General features: G+C 42.4%; 1 protein-coding gene across 1 annotated transcript in view; it reads right to left on the bottom strand.

Annotated features, from left to right (window-relative positions):
- Positions 1-21209, bottom strand: part of PCCA (propionyl-CoA carboxylase subunit alpha) — a 926251-nt gene that overhangs the window by 379482 nt on the left and 525560 nt on the right. The window contains exons 15-16 of the mRNA XM_075336705.1: positions 18150-18218; positions 17585-17660 (exon numbers count right to left, since the gene is read on the bottom strand). Coding sequence (XP_075192820.1) covers positions 17585-17660; positions 18150-18218 — 145 coding nt within the window. The remainder of the gene's footprint in view (positions 1-17584; positions 17661-18149; positions 18219-21209) is intronic.

Genomic DNA, 21209 nt, shown 5'->3' with positions numbered 1-21209 from the left:
TAAAAAGTGGAACATTCTGCAATGGCCAAGTCAATCACCAGATCTTAACCCAATTGAGCATGCATTTCACTTGCTCAAATCCAGACTTAAGACGTAAAGACCCACAAACAAGCAAGACCTGAAGGCTGCGGCTGTAAAGGCCTGGCAAAGCATTAAGAAGGAGGAAACCCAGCGTTTGGTGATGTCCATGGGTTCCAGACTTAAGGCAGTGATTGCCTCCAAAGGATTCGCAACAAAATATTGAAAATAAAAATAATTGTTTGGGTTTGGTTTATTTGTCCAATTACTTTTGACCTCCTAAAATGTGGAGTGTTTGTAAAGAAATGTGTACAATTCCTACAATTTCTATCAGATATTTTTATTCAAACCTTCAAATTAAACGTTACAATCTGCACTTGAATTCTGTTGTAGAGGTTTCATTTCAAATCCAATGTGGTGGCATGCAGAGCCCAACTCGCGAAAATTGTGTAACTGTCCAAATATTTCTGGACCTAACTGTAATTAAGTCACTTTGGTCAACTGTAATATATGGCATGTTTTAGGAAGCGTAATGCATGAATTATAATAATGTTTCTGTTTGATGCATACTATATACCAAGCGGGTCTAAATATATATTTACTAGTGATGGGTGAACCCATAGATACCCAGAATCAGTGTATCCAACCGGATTTAAAAAAAAAATAAATAATCCCAAACAAACAAACCCAGTTTGGGCCTGATATCTGGCCGGATGCTGATTCCCATATAAGTCTATGGGGACCCAGATCATGCACTTTAAAATGGTGGTAGAAAGGGATAGGGGTATTAACGCAGGCGAGTTATACTTCCCTTTCTCCGTGCGGCTGTAATACTACTTCCGGAGCTGCTCATCAGCCTCATGCATATGCACTGCTTCCCCCGCCTACCGGCAGTCACAGCATCTGTGATTTGTTGCAGTTTAACCGCGTCCCCACCCTGTGTGACAGCTTGTCTGACTGCTTGAAATCACAGACGCTTTGTGCGGATTTATATTGATATAAAAATAAATAAGTAAAAAATTGGCGTAGGGTCCCCCTTTGTTATGATACCCAGCACAAATAATGCAAACAGCTATAGGCTGCAGCCCCCAGCCATGTGCTTATCTTTGCTGTGTATCAAAATAAGAGGACCCCATGTGTTTTGGGTTTTTTTTTAAATCATTTAAATAAATCATTTTAAAAAATGTTGTGCGGTGTGTGTCCTCCATTTTGATACCAAGCTATGATAAAACCGACATCTGGAGGCTGGTATTCTCAGGGGGAGGACCATGGGAGGCCTCCCAGCCTAAAAAAAGCAGCCTGCAGTTGCCCAGAATTGTTGTGTCCATTAGATGCGACAATCCTAGAACTTTACCGGGCTTATCCAGATTGCCCTGGTGTGGTGGCAATCAGGATGATAAGGAGCAATTGTCAGCTCACAGCTGCCACTAAGCCCTAGGGTAGTAATGGAAGGGTGTATGAGCCCCCTCATTACTAATCTGTAAGTGAAAAGAAATCAACACAAACACCGAAAAAATCCTTTTGAAACAAAATGCAAAAAAAAACCCCACCCATTTTCACCCCTTTATTAACCCCAAACACACAGTTCTGAATACATACATACTGAAGTCATATCCGCGCACTTTAGCTTCAGTCAGAGACTGATTAAGCTACAGCGATGAATGGTGATGTCCGTTTATTTGCGGTCACAGCTGTAGGTACCCACTATAGCCCACACATGTGACCGAAGGTAAACTTGACCTCCGTGACCTCACCTGCCCTGCATCTCCTGGCAGAAAACCACATTTGTTTTGAAAATAGATGCAGATTTGGTGCTGAAGTTTATATACCCCATTCCTGCACCCAATCTGCAGCTCCTGGCAAAAAAATTGCATCATAACGCAGGCAGTTTGGATGCATTTTTTTGTCAGGAGATGCAGATTTGCCGTAGGAATTTGATGTATAAAATTCAGCACCAAATCTGACCCTCTTGGCAAAATAAATGCACAAAAACAGTTTTGACGCCATTTTGGTGTGATTCTTTTGCCAGGAGATTCAAATTTGCTGCAGAAATCTGGTGCAGACATTTCAGCACCACATTTGCACCTCCTGGCAGAAAACCGCAATGAAGCTGCGTCAAAACAATTTGTGCATTTTTTTTTGCCAAGAGATGCAGATTTGGTGCTGAACTTTATACACCATATTCCTGCACCAAATCTGCATCGCCTGGCAAAAGCACACATTAAAACCACATACGTTATGATGCGGTTTTGGTGCAATTTTTTGCCGGGAGATGCAGATTGAGTGCAGGAATATAGTGTATGAATTTCAGCACCAAGTTTTAATCTCTTGGCAAAAAAAACGCGGTTTGCGAACTCTGTGAACCTGAGGTGAGGTCAATGAGTTTAATAAGGGTACCTGATGTCAGTTTACCTGTGGTCACAGATAAGGGTACCCTGTGAACCTCCAGCTGTGATCATAAATAAACTGAGTGACGTCACAATTCATCGCTGTGGCTCAGTCAGTCTCTGACTGAAGCCACAGCGTGCAGACATGTTCTTTGCCTGCACACATATGTAGCAGAGCTGGAATCATTGTGGGAGCTTGAGTGGATTACGCTGGAACTTGGTGTTTGTGGTTAATAAAGAGGCTGTTTTTTGTATTTTATTTCAAATAAAGGATTTTTTCGGTGTTTATTTCTTTTCACTTACAGATTAGTAATGGGAGATCTCACAGACTCTCCCATTACTAATGTAGGACCTTGTGGCAGCTCGGAGCTAGAATTAACCTTGACTGGCACAGCACCAGGGCAATCGGGATGAGCCAAAAAAAGCTACGGGAGTGTCGCATCTACAGATGTAACAATTCTGGGTGGCTGAAGGCTGCAGTTTTTAGGGTGGGGGGGAGCAATAACCATGGGCCTCCACAGCCTGAGAATATCAGCCCCAGCTGTCGACTTTATCATGGCTGGGTATCAAAATGGGGGGGGGGGGGAACCATATGATTTTTTTTTTTTTTAAGTTATTTACTTAAATCATTTTAAAGAAAAGCCTCATGGGGTCCCCCTTATTTTGATACACAGCCAAGAAAGGCACACGGCTGGGGGCTGCAGCCGTATGTTTTATCTGTCCTGGGTTTCATAATATGGGGGGACCCTAGCCAATTTTATTTATTTTTACAACATGATTGACATGTGACACACCAGCCCCAGGGCCTCGGAACCGGGCCGGGCTAGTCTGGGGAAGTCCGCGGTGGCGGGGTCCGGCTCGGTGACCCTGGCGATGTCTTTAATAAATGAAGGGGATGATGATGGTGTTGATGGGAGTTGTATTTGCAATTAAAGTTTGTGACGCCACTTGCGGTGTGCGGCTATGAGAAGGAGCTGCAGCTGCGTAGTCTCCCTCACTGCTGGGGCTGATGGTGTGACGCAGCTAAGATGTTTCAGCTCTCCGCAAACAGAGCTAGGGCCAAGGGAGTATGATGGTGGTCGTAGTGACGATGGCGCTGAGGCACAGGGCGACGGCAAGTAAACCGACGATACAGAGGCTGCGGTTCAAGTTGTTTACTCACAGATTGTCCTTTCTGCCCACGGGGTGCCGGTCTCCACCAAAATGGGCTCCAGGCGATCCCCGGTTCCAAAATGGGCTCCAGGCGACTGGTGGGCCCTTCCTTTATGCCGCTCTCTTGTTCGCGGGTCCCCGTGGCTTGAAGCTACTTGGGATCCCCTTCTTTTATGTAAAAAGTCCCAGTCCGTTCGCAGGCAAGCGCAAACCTGTTGTGAGCTGCCTCTAAGTCTCAATTCCCAGGCACTATGTGCTGCTGTGCTCCAGACACTGTGGTGGGTGAAGAAACATGAAATCTTTCCCGGTAGATTTATTAGGCGAGCTTGAAGCGTCACCTAACCTAGGGCTCTACACACCGACTGCGCTGGTCCCGGGGGAACTGACACCGTATCCCACGGACGACCGTAACTCCTCTGTCCCACCGACGTCACTAGGTGAGCACCTCTCTCAACCGAAGTCCCTCTCCGACTCTCTACTCCAACTGTCACTAACGGTTCTTTGGCTCCTCCCACTCTCTGGTGACAACTCCTCCCTGACCCTGATTCCTGGATCCAGTGGATCAAGTGCGGTGGCATACTATAGACCCCCTCTGTGACACGAACCTGGTCCCAGTCCCCATTGGGGAGGGAAGTCTGCTGTGTGCAGTTTGTGGTGTTGTTTGGAACAGGCACTGGTCACCTAGGAATCCGGGATGAGCACAGCACCTAAAATCAGGTGCAGTACCCTGTGGTGCCTGTAGCCTCAGTGGCTCCACATTCGCACATAGCATCTAATATTTAAAGCAGTCAGACATGCTGTCTTACAGGGTGCGGACGCTGTCTGACTGCAACCACAGACGCCGGGACTGATGGTGAGCGGGGGAAGCAGTGCATATGCATGAGGTTAATGAGCTGCCCCAGTAGTGGTGTTACAGTTATTACCCAGGTGGACGATCCAGATAATTACCTGGAGTTCGCTGAGAACGCCAGGTCCGGGATCGGTGCACGGGTACTAGGTAACCCATGTTGACAGGACTTTTACAGTCCAGGTCCACCCATCACTAATATTTGCTTATATGCAGTATATACATAGTGGACATCAGTTAAAAATGCAACCTAGGACAAAAGCATTACTACATTTGGTTCACCACAAGGTTTTGAAATATAGATTACATGAACTCTCAATGCAAAGGGTCTAAATGTGCCACAAAAGAGGTCTCATCCTACATGACATGCATAGAAGGCGGAACCAGGTGTTGTTACTGCAAGAAACCTACTTCAAAACAGGTCATATCCCAGTTTTCAAGGATAGGTTTTACAACACATGATTTCATAGTGCCAATCCAAATTCTAAATCCGGAGGAGTCTTCATCGCTCTCCATGAATCGCTTGTGGTTTCTGTGATAGACTTCATGATGGACCCGAAGGGTAGATTTATTTTTCTGAAACTTCAGATTGGTGTGGGCACATAGATGGTAGTCAATTGGTATCTGCCTAATGGTAAACCTACTATGGCGTGCTCCTCTTTCTTGTCTCGGCTGAATGACTTCTCAGATGGGACGTTAGTAGTTGGGGGGGACTTTAACTTTACTTTTGACTCATCGGTTGATACTTCCTTTGGACAGCATTTTATTTCTTAAAGATGATGGGGGCTCTCCGGCAAAAGTTACAGGCATTGCAGTTAGTTGACATATGGAGGGTGTTGCATTCCACTGGTAGGGATTATTCTGATTACCAATTCACTCCTCCTACAGCCGCATCGACAAGTTGTGGATTAGTCAACATGCTATGCCCTGGCAGGTCCAGGCCTCCATAGGATTCATCTGCTTATCAGACCATGCGCCGGTGTTTGTCCAACTCTCCCCTCCTGATGGCTCACGGCGCCCGTTGACATGACGTCTTAATGAGAACCTGCTCAGACACAACTTATGCCAAAGAGAGATACGGAATTCAATAAACGAATTTCTAGAAAGTCATGCACACGATCAGACTCCCCTTCCGACCGAATAGAGACTTTTAAGTGCATGGTTAAGGGCTTATTAATCAAGGACAGAACGAGGCTTACGCATGAGAGGGCCTCGCTAATCTCCTCCTTACTACAGCGCATTCACACCCTTGAGGCGTTTAACAAAAAATCTTTATCGGCCTTTGTGTACGTGGACTTGGTGAGATCCCAGGATGAACTCTTTCAACTCAACTTCCCCCTGTACCTTAAAAGACCTTAAAAATGACGATAGACAAAAATTGTCCTGGTTCGGACGTATTAACGTCATAAATATGGACGTCCTCCCACGTTTCTTATATATATTACAGACGACCCACATAGCCCCACCATCATTTTTCTTTTCCAGACTACAGTTGGCGGTTAACAGACTTGTGTAGGGGGAAGGAGTTCTCGGATAGGGGTTAGGGTTATGTAGATTCAAATGGGAGGGGGGAGCAGGCTTGCCCGACTTTAAAAGATACCACAAGGCGTCCGTATTGATGCGCTTATTGAACTGTCAGTTTCATAGGGCCACTAAACAGTGGGCAAGTCTGGAACAAGTTTACTCGGACGTGCCTTTGTGGTTCCAGCCATGGATCTCGTCGTTGTATAGAGGTTCGGTGGGCCGAGGGGCAGAATTCCTTAAAAAGACATTGAGGTGTTGGGATCTGCAATGCAAAAGGGGACGTAAGTCTGGGGGCCCTGGAGCACTCTCGCCGATTTTTTCCAACCAGGAGTTTCCCCCGGGCCTGGGAGTAGACCGGTACTTGTGCTGGAGGAGGAGGAGTGAAGACACACGGTTTGGCTAGATTCTACAATGAACAGGGCTTACCCCTCTTTCTTCGCTCTTATCCTCAGAGGTCAGGAGTCCTTCGGTGTGGCTTGAGTACCTCCAAATTAGGTTCTTTCTGATGGAGGGTCGTAGGCATAGGATCTTTGCTACCACGCCCACGCAGTTTGAACAACTCTTTCTACTAGAGGTTCACCCAAGACATCTCTCCCTGATATACTCCTTTTTGACTAAAGAAATGGATAGTCGAGGCCTTAAGTATATAGAGAAATGGAATAAAGAGCTGAGACTATCCATTTCCGAAGAGGATTGGCAAAAGGCCTTCATAGTCACTAACAAATTTTCCATTGCCTGTGCCGCTCAGGAGAAAAATTTTAAGATACTCATCCAATGGTATAAGTGTCCTGATATACTCCACGCAATATTTCCAGAGGTCTCTGATAGATTTTGGAAGTGTGGGAGGAACAGTGCTGCATATCTGGTGGGATTGTCCTCTCATACCGCCATTCTAGCAGTCAGTCTTCTTAGCTTATAACAAACTTAGTGGGGAATATTTGGTGGGCTCTCCCCAGATGGCCCTACTTTCGATCCTCCCTGGATCAATCAAATCAGGATGGGCATGTTGAGATACTGTCTCACGGCTTCCCACATGGTGATCCCTTGATATTTGATATCTCCCAGGGTGCCAACCATGGAGGAATAGTTCGCAGAGATGTCCAGCATCCATAAAATGGAGACTCTAATGGAAGAATACAACGATTTAGTTGAAAAGTTTTTAAAAATCTGGACCCCTGGATTATATTTCTTGACTCTCCGTCACTTCAGATCATCCTTGTAAGGCCACAATCGGACCATACTGCACGGAATACCTGGAGCAGGTTTTCCCTAGAGCATCCTCCGCTGAGGATACCATGCTCCCGTCTCCTCCCTTTTTCTTCTCTCTCTTGGTAACCCCCCTACTCTTTCGCTTCTATTTTCCTTGTATCAGCTACACTGTTCTGTAGTTTGCTTTTTTTTCGCCATTGGCTGGAGGCCCCAACTGTTGGGGATTTCTGACAGTTTAGGTTATGGTACTGTACTCTGTGGTAATTTAGCTGTTGTTCTTAATGTCTAACTTCGCGGCTATGAGGCGGTTACCTTGGCTGCACACCCGTTTGCATTTTCTGTTTTTGATTTCTGTGACCCCTTGACTTCAACTTTAATAAAAAGAGATTACACAAAGATTACATGAAAAGGATATGCATTTGACAATTTACTAACCTGGCTTTTTCCATTTCAGTTATCACAAATCAAATTCCCAGCAAATTAAACATATTGAACATGATCTCACAGTATAGCTTGTAGGGCTCCAATTAGGACTAAATTGATAAATGCAGATTTGTGTTTCAGGCTGTCAAGCTGCCAGGAGCAAAAGCTGCAAAAGGCCAATTAGCACTGAATTTGCGTAGTGTTGGCAAATATTAATAATCAAATGTTAATTAAGAACAGATATAGAGCCAAATTTTTTCTTTTTTTTTTTTTTAAATACAATATATTTCTGGTAAATTCAGCAAATGAATGTGTCCAAATAGTTTCATATTATTCAATTCTCTTGAAAACTTCTTTCACATGTACTATATTTAATATTTCTCAAAAAACACAATCTACTCATGATGACACATACTAACTGTAGTTTTGTCGAAAAAGTTTTCTTAAGTTTTAAATCAGCACATATATTTTACACCTAATAAAGGAATTACATACATTACAAAGGAAATTGAAAAAGTGACATTACTTTCTGGAATTTAAAAAAATAAATAAATAAATAAATGAATGAAGCCAATACACAAACATTCAAGAAAGTTAAAAGACCGGACCAGATATCTCTCACTCCTGCCTGACCAGACACATTTTTGGATTTTATCGTATATGCGTTTTAAAGAGCTGTACATTTTTCTTCTAGTTCGGACATTTAAGTAATTTTTGTGTCTGTTTTTTTTCATGATGCATGGGGTTTCATTTTTACGTCTTTGCCTTTTTTTGCGAATATTGGGAAACATTGCTGGGAAAGTAAAGGATGTAAGTGTGTCTATTTGTCCCACTTTTCATTTTTATGACCCCAAAGCACTACAAATTTCACACAAAAATTGTTCCATAGTCTATATTGGAAAAAAAATGTTATGGTGTTATGGGAGCAAGGCTAGTAACAGCGATTTGGGTTTATAGTGGCATTATTTTACTTCTGGTTACCCTCCTATTTCATTTATTTTTTTCATTTTGGAGAGAGATGATTTCAGAGCAGTCTGTGTCTCCTATAACCAGAAGCTATCATAGAGCTGCACTACTATGCCATAAATGTAGAAGCGGGGCCACTCTTTATTTAATGTCTATAGGCACACTGGAAGTGGTTAAAAATGTTAAAAAAACAAAACCCACAAAAGAATGAAAACAATGGTATGTACATGTGGGTAGTCGTTGAGGAAAACAGTTCTACTTGAAAAGGAGAGACCAAATAGGGGTTTCACATATAGGTGTGTTAACCTTTCAAGACTTACATCATTAACTCATGCCATGAAATGAAAATATGAATCTAGCTGATAAAGCAGATATGCCACACAAAACCAGTGTGATGTATGGTTAGCATGTAAAAAGGCACAAAGCATATTCATAAAGCTCTATTAGGCAGAAGTAAACTCAAAAATGCTTATTTTTGTCTGCGTTGGCATGGTAACGGAAAGGAGTACCGATTCTTTTTTTACTTTAATGCAATGGGTCTTTACACATTGGGTATAGAGTGAGACTTGGTACAGCCTTCTATTCGAACTATATGTTGGGGGTTTTTCAATAAATGCAGGACAATAACATGATGTGAACATAGTCCCATGCCATCAACCCTAGCCAAAAGACACATTTATACATTATATATTACACTGTGTGCAGATTTATTAGGCAAATGAGTATTTTGATCACATGATACTTTTTATACATGTTGTCATACTCCAAGCTATATAGGCTTGAGAGCCAACTAGAGTCTAACTACTTTAAAAATTATATAGAACTTTATTAATCAAAAATTACGTACAAAACACATATTAAAATGCAAGATTTGAGAAAGGAAGGAAGAAACTTCCCTGACCTTACCCTTCCTCAAAAATGGGGGTCGGCGTCCTAGTGTGAAGACGCCCCCGTTCCTCGACGGCTAACCCTACGTGCGGCCCTCCCTAATGGGTAAGATGTGACCCCTCTCAGATTGAATCAACCCCTAAAGTAGTAACACCACAGTGAGGAAGAGGTGCTCAGTCCGCAGTGGCTAATTTGTCTGTATCACCACTTAGGTGAGTGGGGGTATGGGGCCTAAGGAAGTCGTCATATATTCATGAGTCCATGTGCTCAGTAAAAATGATAGAAGAATGAGTCACATTACTTATAACCACAATACAATTTTGTCCAATAGAGACATAGTTCACATTCCATATGTAAACTAATTCAAGAAATGCCCTGTTGGACTCTCCCACTTTTGAGCCTTTGCTCCCGAGTGGGAGCTATGTGTCCCGTGGCTCCGCCCACCCACTGTAGCCCCGCCTCGCTGTTTCTCCCTTCTATCCATTACAGAGCCGAGCGTGCTACATGAAACTCCTATGACTGCTGTTGCTAAGGTATGAATCACCCCCTGCACCAGAGCCAAACCTCGGCACCAGAGCTAACATCCCCAGGCCCGGAACCTGTGCGCTTCTCTCCAGCTGTTTTCTCTGACTCCCCGTGTGTTTGCTTCTCACTGCTGCAGACACACGGGAAATCAGGAACCTGAGAAGAAGACAGTGCAACCAACACTCGTTTCCTCACCTGCAGTTAGTAGTGAAGTGTCGGTCGTGAACGATCCGACACAAAGATCCGGCTCCCTGCTGTGACCAACAGGAGCCGGATCACCAGTGAGAACCACTAAAATCTCTAAACGTCTCTTTTCGCCGCTGAAACCCGCCCACCCGTGGCTAAACTCCGCCTACTCAACAATCTAATTGGTCACTTGTAAGTGGGCGGTGTTTAGCCGCGGATGGGCGGGGTTTTGGCGGCGTTACTATAATTTTAAATATGTGTTCACCTGGGGTGAACACATATTTAATAAGGAGCCGAGAACGATCTGAAAGATCCGGCTCTTTTTGGTGAGCGGAGCCATGGGAACCGGATCACCAAAAAGAGGCGGACTGCCCATCACTAGCAGATAGCACTGGCCAGTAATATGCAGAGTTAGGCTCTGCCGATGCTTCTATTAGCTTACCGATCACATGGTCTCCTGCCTGCAGAGCTGCTGGGTCCTAGCTGCCCAACAGGTTCAGCTCTGCTTTATCCTGGCTGCCTTACCAGTTAAAGGGAACCTGTCAGGTGCAATATGCACCCAGAACCACAAGCAGTTCTGGGTGCATATTGCTAATCCCTGCTGTCCCTGTATACACCAGCATAGATAAAGATCTTTAGAAAAAGTATTTTTAAAGATCTTATATCTTATGCTAATGAGTGCGGGGACTAGTCCCAAGGGCGTTACTTCGCTTGGCTAGTCTGCTCACATAGCGTGTTAGTACTCACACAGGGGCGTAATAACATGCTAACATGCTATGTGAGTCGATTAGCCAAGCGAAGTAACACCCTTGGGACTAGTCCCCGCACTCATTAGCATAAGATATAAGATCTTTAAAAATACTTTTTCTAATGATCTCTTTATCTATGCTAGTGTATACAGGGACGGTTAGGCAGGGATTAGCAATATGCACCCAGAACTGCTCCTGGCTCATGACAGGTTCACTTTAAAAAGGAACCTGTCACCAGATTTGGTGACTATAAGCTGCAGCCACCACCAGTGGGCTCTTATATACATATTCTAACATGCTGTATATAGGAGCCCAGGTCACTGTGTAGAAAGTAAAAATCACTTTATAATACTCACCTAAGTGGCGGTGCGGTGCAGACTGGACGGATGGGTGACAAGTTCCCTTTAATCTCTGTTGGATGGGCTGTCCAACAGGTTCGACTCTGCTGGATCCTGGCTGCCCCATCGGTTCTGCTCTGCTGGATCCTGGCTGCCCAACCGCTTCGGCTCTGCTGCGTCCTGGCTGCCCAACCGCTTCGGCTCTGCTGCATACTGGCTGCCCAACCGCTTTGGCTCTGCTGCATCCTGGCTGCCCAACCGGTTGAGCTCTGCTGCGTCCAGGCTGCCCAATCGTTTAGCTCTGCTGGATTCTGGCTGCACAACTAGTTCTGCTCTGCTGTATCCTGGCTGCCCAATCAGTTCCACTCTGCTAGATCCTGGCTGCCCAGCCAGTTCTGTTCTGCTCCATACTGGCTGCCTAACCACTTCCACTCTGCTCCATACTGGCTGTCCAAACAGTTCAGCTCTGCTGGGCCTTGGCTGTCCAACCAGTTCAGCTCTGCTCTGTCCTGGCTGCCCAACCAGTTCAGCTCGCCTGGGTCCTGGGTCTGCCTTATTAAAGTCAATAGCCACTTCACAGGTCGTGCTAAAATCCTATTTTTTTAGGGCTTCACACAGAATGCCCCAAAGGAGCAATTGATGTTTGGTGAAAACACAATGTGAACATAGCCTTAAAGTGACTGGTATCTCCCCAATAATAGCACAAATAATAATGCAATGTTGGTTAATTGGGGTTATCCGTCCAGGACTTTTGGATTTTTTTCCTTAAGGGGCTAAGAATTCACAGACAAGTAGTTGTTATCTACCTGCCTGTTCTGCGCAGCGCTGATGTGTGCCGACTCAGAGCGATTACTGACGGTTCCTGGTGGTGATTCTGCAGCTTCATTTGACCTCACTGTGGAGAGGTGATGATAACGCTTCCCATAATTACAACAGAACAATAAGTCTTCTCTAATTGCTTCTATTAACCCATTCACCCTGGGAGATTTTTCATTTTTTCCTCTCCTTCTTCTAAGAGCCGTAACTTTTCTATTTTTCTGTCAATTTTGCCATATGGGCGCTTGTTTTTTGCGGGACGAGTTGTTCTTTTGCATGAAACCATTAGTTTTACCATATAGTCTACTGGAAAATGGGGAAAAAAAAAAATCCAAGTGCGGTGAAATTGCGAAAAAAGTGTTGTTTTTGGGATATTTTATTCACCGTGTTAAAAATATGGTGAGGCTGACAGGTCAGTATTACGCCTCAGGTCAGTATGAGTTCATAGATAACAAACATGAATACTTTTACTTTTATCTAAGGGGTTAAAAAAAATTCAGAAGTTTGTCCCTCAAAAAATTGGGCTTTTTGCGCTATTTTCCGAGACCCATAGCGTTCTCATTTTTCAGGATCTGGAGCTCAGTGATGGCTTATTTTTTGCATCTTAAGCTAGCGTTTTTAGCGATACAATTTTTGCACAGATGCTAAGTTTTGATCGCCTGTTGTTGCATTTTAAATAATTATTGCGGCAGCCAAAAACCATAATTTTGGAGTTTGGAATTTTTTTCTTGCCGCACTGTGTACCGATTAGATTATTTGATTTTACATTTTGATCGGGCATTTCTGAACACTGCGATACCAAATATGTGTATATTTTTTATTTTTAAAACATTTTTATTTTCAGTGGGGCAAATGGGTGTGATTTGAACTTTTAGGTTTTTTATTCTTTCATATTTTTAAAACTTTTTTTTTACTTTTTTTTATTTTACTAATTCCCTCGGGAACTATAAGGATCAGAAGTCTAATCACTTGTTCTTTTCTGTTGATTGTTCTTTTCTGTTGATCTAGGCTGCACAGCTCTGATCAGCAAAAATGCTTCTTTCCTGTCAGTGCCAGCGCTCTGTCAGGTCTCACAGGAACTACGTCATGGTAGCAACAGGAGTCATCACATCCGAGCTTCCACGGCAACCATAATTTCCCAGTGATTGCGTCACAGGGCTCCGATGGCAGCGGGGAATGGGGTGGCCATTTAAATCACGTTGTCACATTTTGACAGCATGATCTAAATGAAAAGCAGGTGCGGGTGGATCGCGGATCCACCTGCGCCTATTAGCCCCACATTTCTGTTGTTCAAATCAGAAGATGTGTGGGGGTCACCACCGATTCACCGCAGCAGCCGGTGGTAATTACCCCGACATTACCAAGGACAAACTGGGGTTGTAAAGGGGTTAAGCAAAAGCACAATGTTATTAAAGATAATTTATCTACTACAGTAGACCTTATATGTAATGTGCAGCTTTTACATAGTGTAGATTAAAGTGTCAGATGTGCTTTAGAATAGAATTTTGTAGTTTTAAAATATTCTAATTTAAAATAAATACTACCAAGTTTGCATTAAGAATATTTATTTTTCTGTTTATAATTATTGTTTATAAAACAATGTGATCGGCAATGCTGAATGGGTGTGGATGGGGAGTGGTTATGGGTGCGACTAGTTGTGAAATGGGTGTGGTTAGGGGGCGTGGCCTAAAATTGTCGTGGCGCGCTGCGCAGTTTGTCCCTCTTTCCTTTCTGTGAAAGTTGGGAGGTATGCATGAATGGTTGGATGTAAAACTATTTAACCCCCCGAGTACTAGAGGAGTCTTTGCTGTTATGATCTTCTGAAAATGTGATGCGCTGTGAATTTCTAGCTTATGGCGGCGTCCATGAAGAATCTGGGTGGGTGCAGTCCGCTATTTTTTGGCTGGGGGGAGGCAATAACCATGGCCCTCCCCAGTCTGAAAATAACAGCCTCCAGCTATTGGCTTTATCATGGCTGGGTATAAAAATTGGCCTAGTGGGGACCATACTTTGCTTTATAAAATGATTTAAATATTTATTTATTTTTAAAAAGCCATATAGGGTCCCTCTTATTTTGATACAAGAAAAGCACACTGCTGGGGGCTGCAGCCTGTAGCCATTTGCTTTATCTGCCTGGGTATCACAATATGGGGAGACCCTATGCCAATTCATTTACTTTAAAACAAAAACCAGGATAATTGTGGTATACTCCGCGTTGCTGTACAAAGAATCACTCCAAATAATAACAGCAATGTGGATGTTTTTTTCTACGGTTTCGAAGAGCTATCCCCTCTTCTTCCTCAGGAAAATCCACCATTCTTTGTACAGCAGCGCGGAGTATACCACAATCATCCTGGTTTTTGTTTTGCTTCTGCCTTTGGCACGTGGGAGCGGCTGCAGCTGTTATATATCTCTATACTGGTTGTGAGTCTCACAACCTTTCCAGGTGAGCGGTTTTCCTATTAAAAAGTCACCATATTTTACACTGGTAAGACCCTATTGCGCTCCTTCTATCCACAGCTTTTTCCTGTCAATTCATTTACTTTTCCACGACTACAGGGATGCAGAGAACATGTGTGATTCCAACCAATCACAGATGCGGTCACACAGGGAGGTCTGACTGCAACCCATCACAGACACGGGGACTGACGGTGGGTGGGGGAAAGAGGACCAGGAAGTAGTGTTACAGCCGAGTGGAAGACTCCGTAGGTATACCTGTCCTGCTCTAATCCCCCTAGCCCTTTCTACCACCATTTTACAGTGCAATGTTTGGGTCCCCGTAAACTTATATGGGCTTTGGCGTCTGGGCAGATGTTTGGTTTTAAGTCCAGTCCCGAACCGTTTTTTTGTTTGTTTGTTTGTTTTTTTTAATGTCCGAACATCTGCGAGGTCGCCATCTCTACTTCCACCTTTATTTCTAGGAGCATTCAATACATTTACTATCTTTTTGTATCCTTCTTGTTTGTGCAAGTAAACAAGCTCTTTTCTTAACTTTATGGAGAGCACTCTCTTGACATCCCAATAATCTTGACATCACAATAATATTTGGAGGCTGCAGAACTAAAGCTATTGTCTGGTTATGCATCACATTTATAGCAGGTGATAACAGCCAAAGGGTGCTCCACTAAGTTATTAAAGATGCTTTTCATGAAGGGATTAAATAATAGCAAAACTAAAGTAGTCAGTAAAAGTTGCATTTTGTATTGAAGATGGAGAAACCACATTGGCCCTTTTCACACATCAGTTTTTAGGCATCAGTCTCAATCTGTCTTCTCGACGGATCTGTTGCAGATTGTGGCAAAACTGATGTGATGGATCCGTCTACAAAACGGATCCGTCGTACCAGGTTTTTTTTAAGAGAGAGAGAGATGTTTAACCAAACAGTGTTTTCACACCTCAGCTGAGCATGCTCAGTTCAAAAAACACGGAATTCGTAGCTGGGTCCGTTATTTGACGGATAACGACGGATCCTGCGCCCACAGGCTTCCATTCTACAAAACGGCGAACGGCGACGGATCAGTTCGTTTTTTCGACGTACACAAGAAATGTTCCTGTGGACGTCGTCTCTATCCGACGGACAAGCATTTTTTGATGGATGCTTCATATGACGGATGAAACGTGAGGCCATCTGTCACAATCCATCGCTAATACGAGTCAATGAGAAAATGGATCCGTTTTTATTCAAAATTCAACGGATTGTGACTGATGGCAAAAAAAGATGTGTAAAAGGGGTCTTAATTGTGTTCAGGTATTTAAATTGTTCTTGTTTGATTGGTTTATTTAAAGCAATGGAGGGTGAAAAATTTAACCACAATTGTATATTATCAACTTTGAACCTTATCTACGCTTTTACTACCAATATATCCAGGTCATCTGCCATAGAACTATACTTAAAACACTACAGAGCTTTATGTAAACTATGAATATAGAATTAGTACTATTCACAGGTTAAAGGGAACCTGTCATCAGAAATTTAGCTATAAATCTAAAAGTTTCCCCCTCTGCAGCTCCTGGGCTGCATTCTAGCAAGGTTCCTCTAGTTTTTGTGGCCCCTTTTATACCAAAATAAATACTTTATAAAGTATTACCTTTTTGTATGCAAATTATGAAAATTATCCATGGGGGCGGGCTGCCTGTTGTCTGTTACTGTCCCTCCTGCCGATTTACGCCGCCCCCGAACGCTGTATTTCAAACCTCAGGACGCCGCCCCTGGGCGCCCGAGTTCCCGCGCATGCGCTATGTGACTGTAGCGGTACTGTGCACTGTGTGCACGTGTGACCGCTGGTGATGTGTGCGCAGGCACAAGGTTATGGGCGGCGCTGTGAGTGTCATCAGCAAATGCCGCCCATAACCTCGTGACCGCACTTTCCCCTCTGCCTCCAGTGTTCTGCGCAAGCGCTCGCTGGCCAGATGACCGACGTCACCTCCTTCCCATCTTACCCTGCGGCAGGAAATAGATGGGAGGAGCGGAGCAGGAGGAGGTGACGTCGGCTCATTTGGCCAGCGCTGGCACAGAACGCTGGAGGCACTGGGTGAAGCGCGTCCATGAGATTATGGGCGGGCACTTGGATGCAATCACAGCGCCGCCCATAATCTCGTTCCTGTGACACACGTCACCAGCGATCCTGGCGTGGGCGGCACCTCGGGCGCAGTGGGCGGCGTCCTGATGTATGAAATGGAGCAATGGGGGACAGCAACGGACACCAGAGAGCCCGCCCCCATGGATAATTCACAAGATTTTCATACCAAAAGGTACAACTTTATAAGGTATTTAATTTGGTTTAAAAGGGGGCAGAAAAAGTACAGGAACCTTGCTAGAATGCAGGCCAGGAGCTGCAGAGGGGGAAACTTTTAGGTTTAAAGCTAAATTTCTGATGACAGGTTCCCTTTAAACGGAAACCGGCTTGAAAATCAAAGTCTCCAAACAGCTTATAGGTCATGAGGCTCAATAAATGAAAAGCCAGTCTTTACCTTAATTTATAAAATCTGTTGCTCTGTAATTGAAACATCCATGTTGAAATCCAAAGAAAAATGAGACTGAAGAGCTCTGGGGTTGACTGGAGAACTTCCTGAACATCAGCCTCTCTGGCTTTATTCCCTGCCAAGTGACTGAAAGTTTGACTACACAGCTGTCAGTCAAGCAGAAGTTACAACAAATCAGGACCTTGGATAGATCGGAACTGTTATTTACATGAGACTCGGATCCCCTCATTGTGTCGATTTGCTAATAGTTCATGCCACTTCTCTATGGGGAATCTGTACTGCTCTACTGATATGCACACTAAGCTATATTGTAGATTAATGATATTTGAGAAAACCATATACATTTTACAAGAGAACTTTACTATCAAAACTTAGATTGCATAAATCAACTGTTAAATTGCATAAGTCAATAGTTCATGAGACTATAAGAAACAGGAAATGCTGCTTCATTCTCCTTTTATAAGCCACTTCTTTATTTAGGCTAATTAGGTATAATTTTATAGTGAGCTATTGAATATGTCGGTAATATATATAGGCCTTTTGTGACAAACAGCTCTACCTCTTGAATATTACCTCGGATGATGTAATTGTCTAAAGCATCTTCCATTCTCTTTAGGGCTTCAGCACGATTACTACCATGTGTCACCAACTATAAGAAACAGTAAGAATGTTACAATAATGTAAAGAAAAAAAATCACTTCACTAGTTCTAAAGACTGAAAATAATTAAACACGCACAGGGAAATAGTAAATAGGCTATGAATACATAAGCATTAATTTAATGTTCATGTTTTTAAAGGCTACACACCATTGACTAGATTTTAAAATAATGCAGCATCGCTTCCAGGCATATAGTTAATCTCAGATATCCTTCTGTCTTTTGAATACATTATTATTCCTCATTAATTTAAAATAGGTTTGGGTGAGAAAGCCAATGATTTTGGAGCTAAACATAATTATGAATCAAGAGCTGTGTTCACCTACTGCTTTCTTGAATCAAAAAGCATACATAAACAGACTTCTACATCTAGTCCCCACTTTGTAGTCTTCCTTTTTCAAGGTGACTGACCAATATTAGGAGTGAAATGAAATGTGCTTGCTATTCAATTTTGACTTATGTAGCAGGATTAGAAACTTACTTTTGAAATCATAGGATCATAGTAAATGCTGATGTCGCTTCCTTCTTGGATGCCACTGTCAACTCGCACCTTAGGCACAGAAAAAAAAAAAGTTACTAAGAATTGAAATGTAAGAGTCAGACATGCTAAATAGGCACAATGCTTTAAGGAATGCAAAGAAATATCGCAGACAATATGGCATTACAGTAAAAAATAACAGAACTAGTAACATTAAATTTTTTTCTCTCCATAGCTCAGCAATTGCTAAAACCATATTTTCATTTAAAGAAATGCAAATCAAGTCACTTTTTTTTTTTTTAACAATAAGGTGATGTCCACATTAATCCGGAGCAAAATCTCTAATTGTGACATGGTGTTTGATGCAGATTCACTGCAGATTAAATTCATCTACATTGAATGGGATGAAATTAGAGGTTAAAATCTGCAACAGAAATTGATATATTGAGGATTTTAAAATTCACAGCAAACCAACTGGTAAAATCCACAACATCTCCCACGCGGGTAGACCTGCAATTGTGCACATAATTATTTAAGCTATAACAATGTGGACACAAACTTCGTAAGTAATGGAATTATTTCAATTTAAAGTTATAATACTAACAACAAAGGGAAACCTCATTAAATGGCCCTTCAAATGTCAAGCAAATGATAAATGAAGCATCTGTTTAATTGGTTGATATGGGGTACAACACATTTGCATGCAGTTTGCAATTAAAACCAGATGCCCATAATTATTGAGATTAGCGGGAATAAAACATTTGGCACATAAACAATTAGCATAAAAAAACAATGATTCTATGACATCCGTTCACTAGAGAAAGTACATGTCCATGTGCAGACCAACTGTGGTCACTTTGATTACTATATATATATTGTATATACACATACACACATATACAGTGGTGTTCATAAGTCCTGCATAGGATAAATTGAGTTTTCAAGTTTTATACGTTTTCTGTTGAATATCTTCGATGCTAATATGACATATTATATATGGTTTTGTTCAGAAAACAATTTTGCATTCTCTCCCTGTAATATTTTTAGCTTTGGAAGCAGTTTTGCCTTAAATTATTGCAACAATAAGGGAATTGAAAGCACAACTAAATATTGTAGAGCTTCAGATCCAAAATTAGCCAATCACAGATGAGGTTCTTGTGACCAATCATAACCTGGATATGGCAGCCAATCACATTCCATTACATCACATCTGCTGCTTAGTTTGTTTGTTTTATCTGTAGGTCTATCTAGTGAATCATACTGTAGAGCATTATGATGGGAGCCTTCAGATTTTTGTCAGCGGAGGATCGTGTGCGAGTTGTGGTGCTACATGAAGAGGGTTATACTGGCTCCCAGATCGCAAGGAAGGTCGGCTGTAATCAGAGTACAGTTGTAAGAATTTTGCAGAAACATAAGCAGCTTGGAATTACCCAGGACAGGCCCAGATCTGGTCGGCCCAGAAAGTCAACTAAAAGGGAGGATAGAGTACTGATAAGAACATCCCTTGCCAATCGAAAGCTCACCTCTCCTCCGCTTCTGCGAGAATGGCAAGAAAAGTGCAATACTGAGGTAGCAACATCAACTGTTAGGAAGAGATGCTTGGAAGCAGGACTGAGAGAGTGCAAGGCCCGATAGAAGCCATTGATGACAGCCATACAAAGACAAAGGCGAAAACTGTGGGCATTGAAATATTCAAAATGGAGGAAGGAGGAGTGGGAAAAAGTGCTATTTAGTGATAAAGCACTTTTTGCATTTTAGGAAATGATCGCAAGTCTTATGTGAGAAGGTTTCCACATGAAGAGTACAAGCCAGAGTGTTTGAGCTTCTCTGTGAAACATCCGATGAAAGTAATGGTCTGGGGCTGTATGGCAGCCAATGGTGTTGGAAGGCTTCATATTGTGGAGGGTATGGTTAATGCAAAAAAATACATAGACATCCTTAATAAGAAAATGCTGCCTTCTGCTCAACACTTGTTTTCAGGGGATTATATCTTCCAGGATGATAGTGCTCCTTGTCACAGAGCTAAGACAGTAACGGAATGGGAAAAAAAAAAGAACAAGGTGGATACTATTGACTGGTCAGCCCAGTCCCTGGACCTCAATCCAATTGAAAATTTGTGGCACAATGTATCAATAGAGATATCTAAAAAACAGCCAAGGACCAAGAGAGAGTTGATTGAGGCTCTGATACAGGCCTGGAACCACATCATCACTCGTGAACATCTGCAGAAGCTTGTTCACTCAATGCCACAGAGATGCAAGTTGGTGATCAAAAGTAAAGGCTGGCCAATAAAGTATTAGAAGCTAAAGATGCACTCAAAAGGCCCTTTTCAAGACACTGAATTAAATTAAAAAATAATAAATCTTAAAAAGTAAAATTTAAGTCTGTGTGAACTTGCATTGGAAGTTAATGAACTTAGAAACCTGTTCACCATTCTACACACTGTACTGGTATAGGTATGGTTATGCTGTAAAACAAAATATCAAAAATGCACATACCATAACAATTTATACACTTGGGACATTCAAAAAGGAGTATGGCATACAATGAGGGATTACAAAAAACATATATGTTCAACCAGTTTCACTATAGAGTTGCAGAAGTATGAAATATATAGTTTTCTTTATGCCAGACTTCTGAGCACCAAGATATATATATAGATATATACACACACACATAATAAATTATATATATATATATATATATATATATATATATATATATATATATATATATATATACACATATATATATATATACACACACACACAGTACAGACCAAACGTTTGGACACACCTTCTCATTCAAAGAGTTTTCTTTATTTTCATGACTCTGAAAATTGTAGATTCACATTGAAGGCATCAAAACCATGAATTAAAACATGTGGAATGAAATACTTACCAAAAAAGTGTGAAACAACTGAAAATATCTCTTATATTCTAGGTTATTCAAAGTAGCCACCTTTTGCTTTGATCACTGCTTTGCACACACTTGGCATTCTCTTGATGAGCTTCAAGAGGTAGTCACCGGAAATGGTCTTCCAACAGTCTTGAAGGAGTTCCC

Source organism: Anomaloglossus baeobatrachus, chromosome 2, assembly GCF_048569485.1.
Source record: "Anomaloglossus baeobatrachus isolate aAnoBae1 chromosome 2, aAnoBae1.hap1, whole genome shotgun sequence".
NCBI classification, from domain to species: Eukaryota; Metazoa; Chordata; class Amphibia; order Anura; family Aromobatidae; genus Anomaloglossus; species Anomaloglossus baeobatrachus.
Note: the sequence above shows the minus strand (reverse complement) of the source record. Positions and strands in the feature narration are given on the sequence as shown.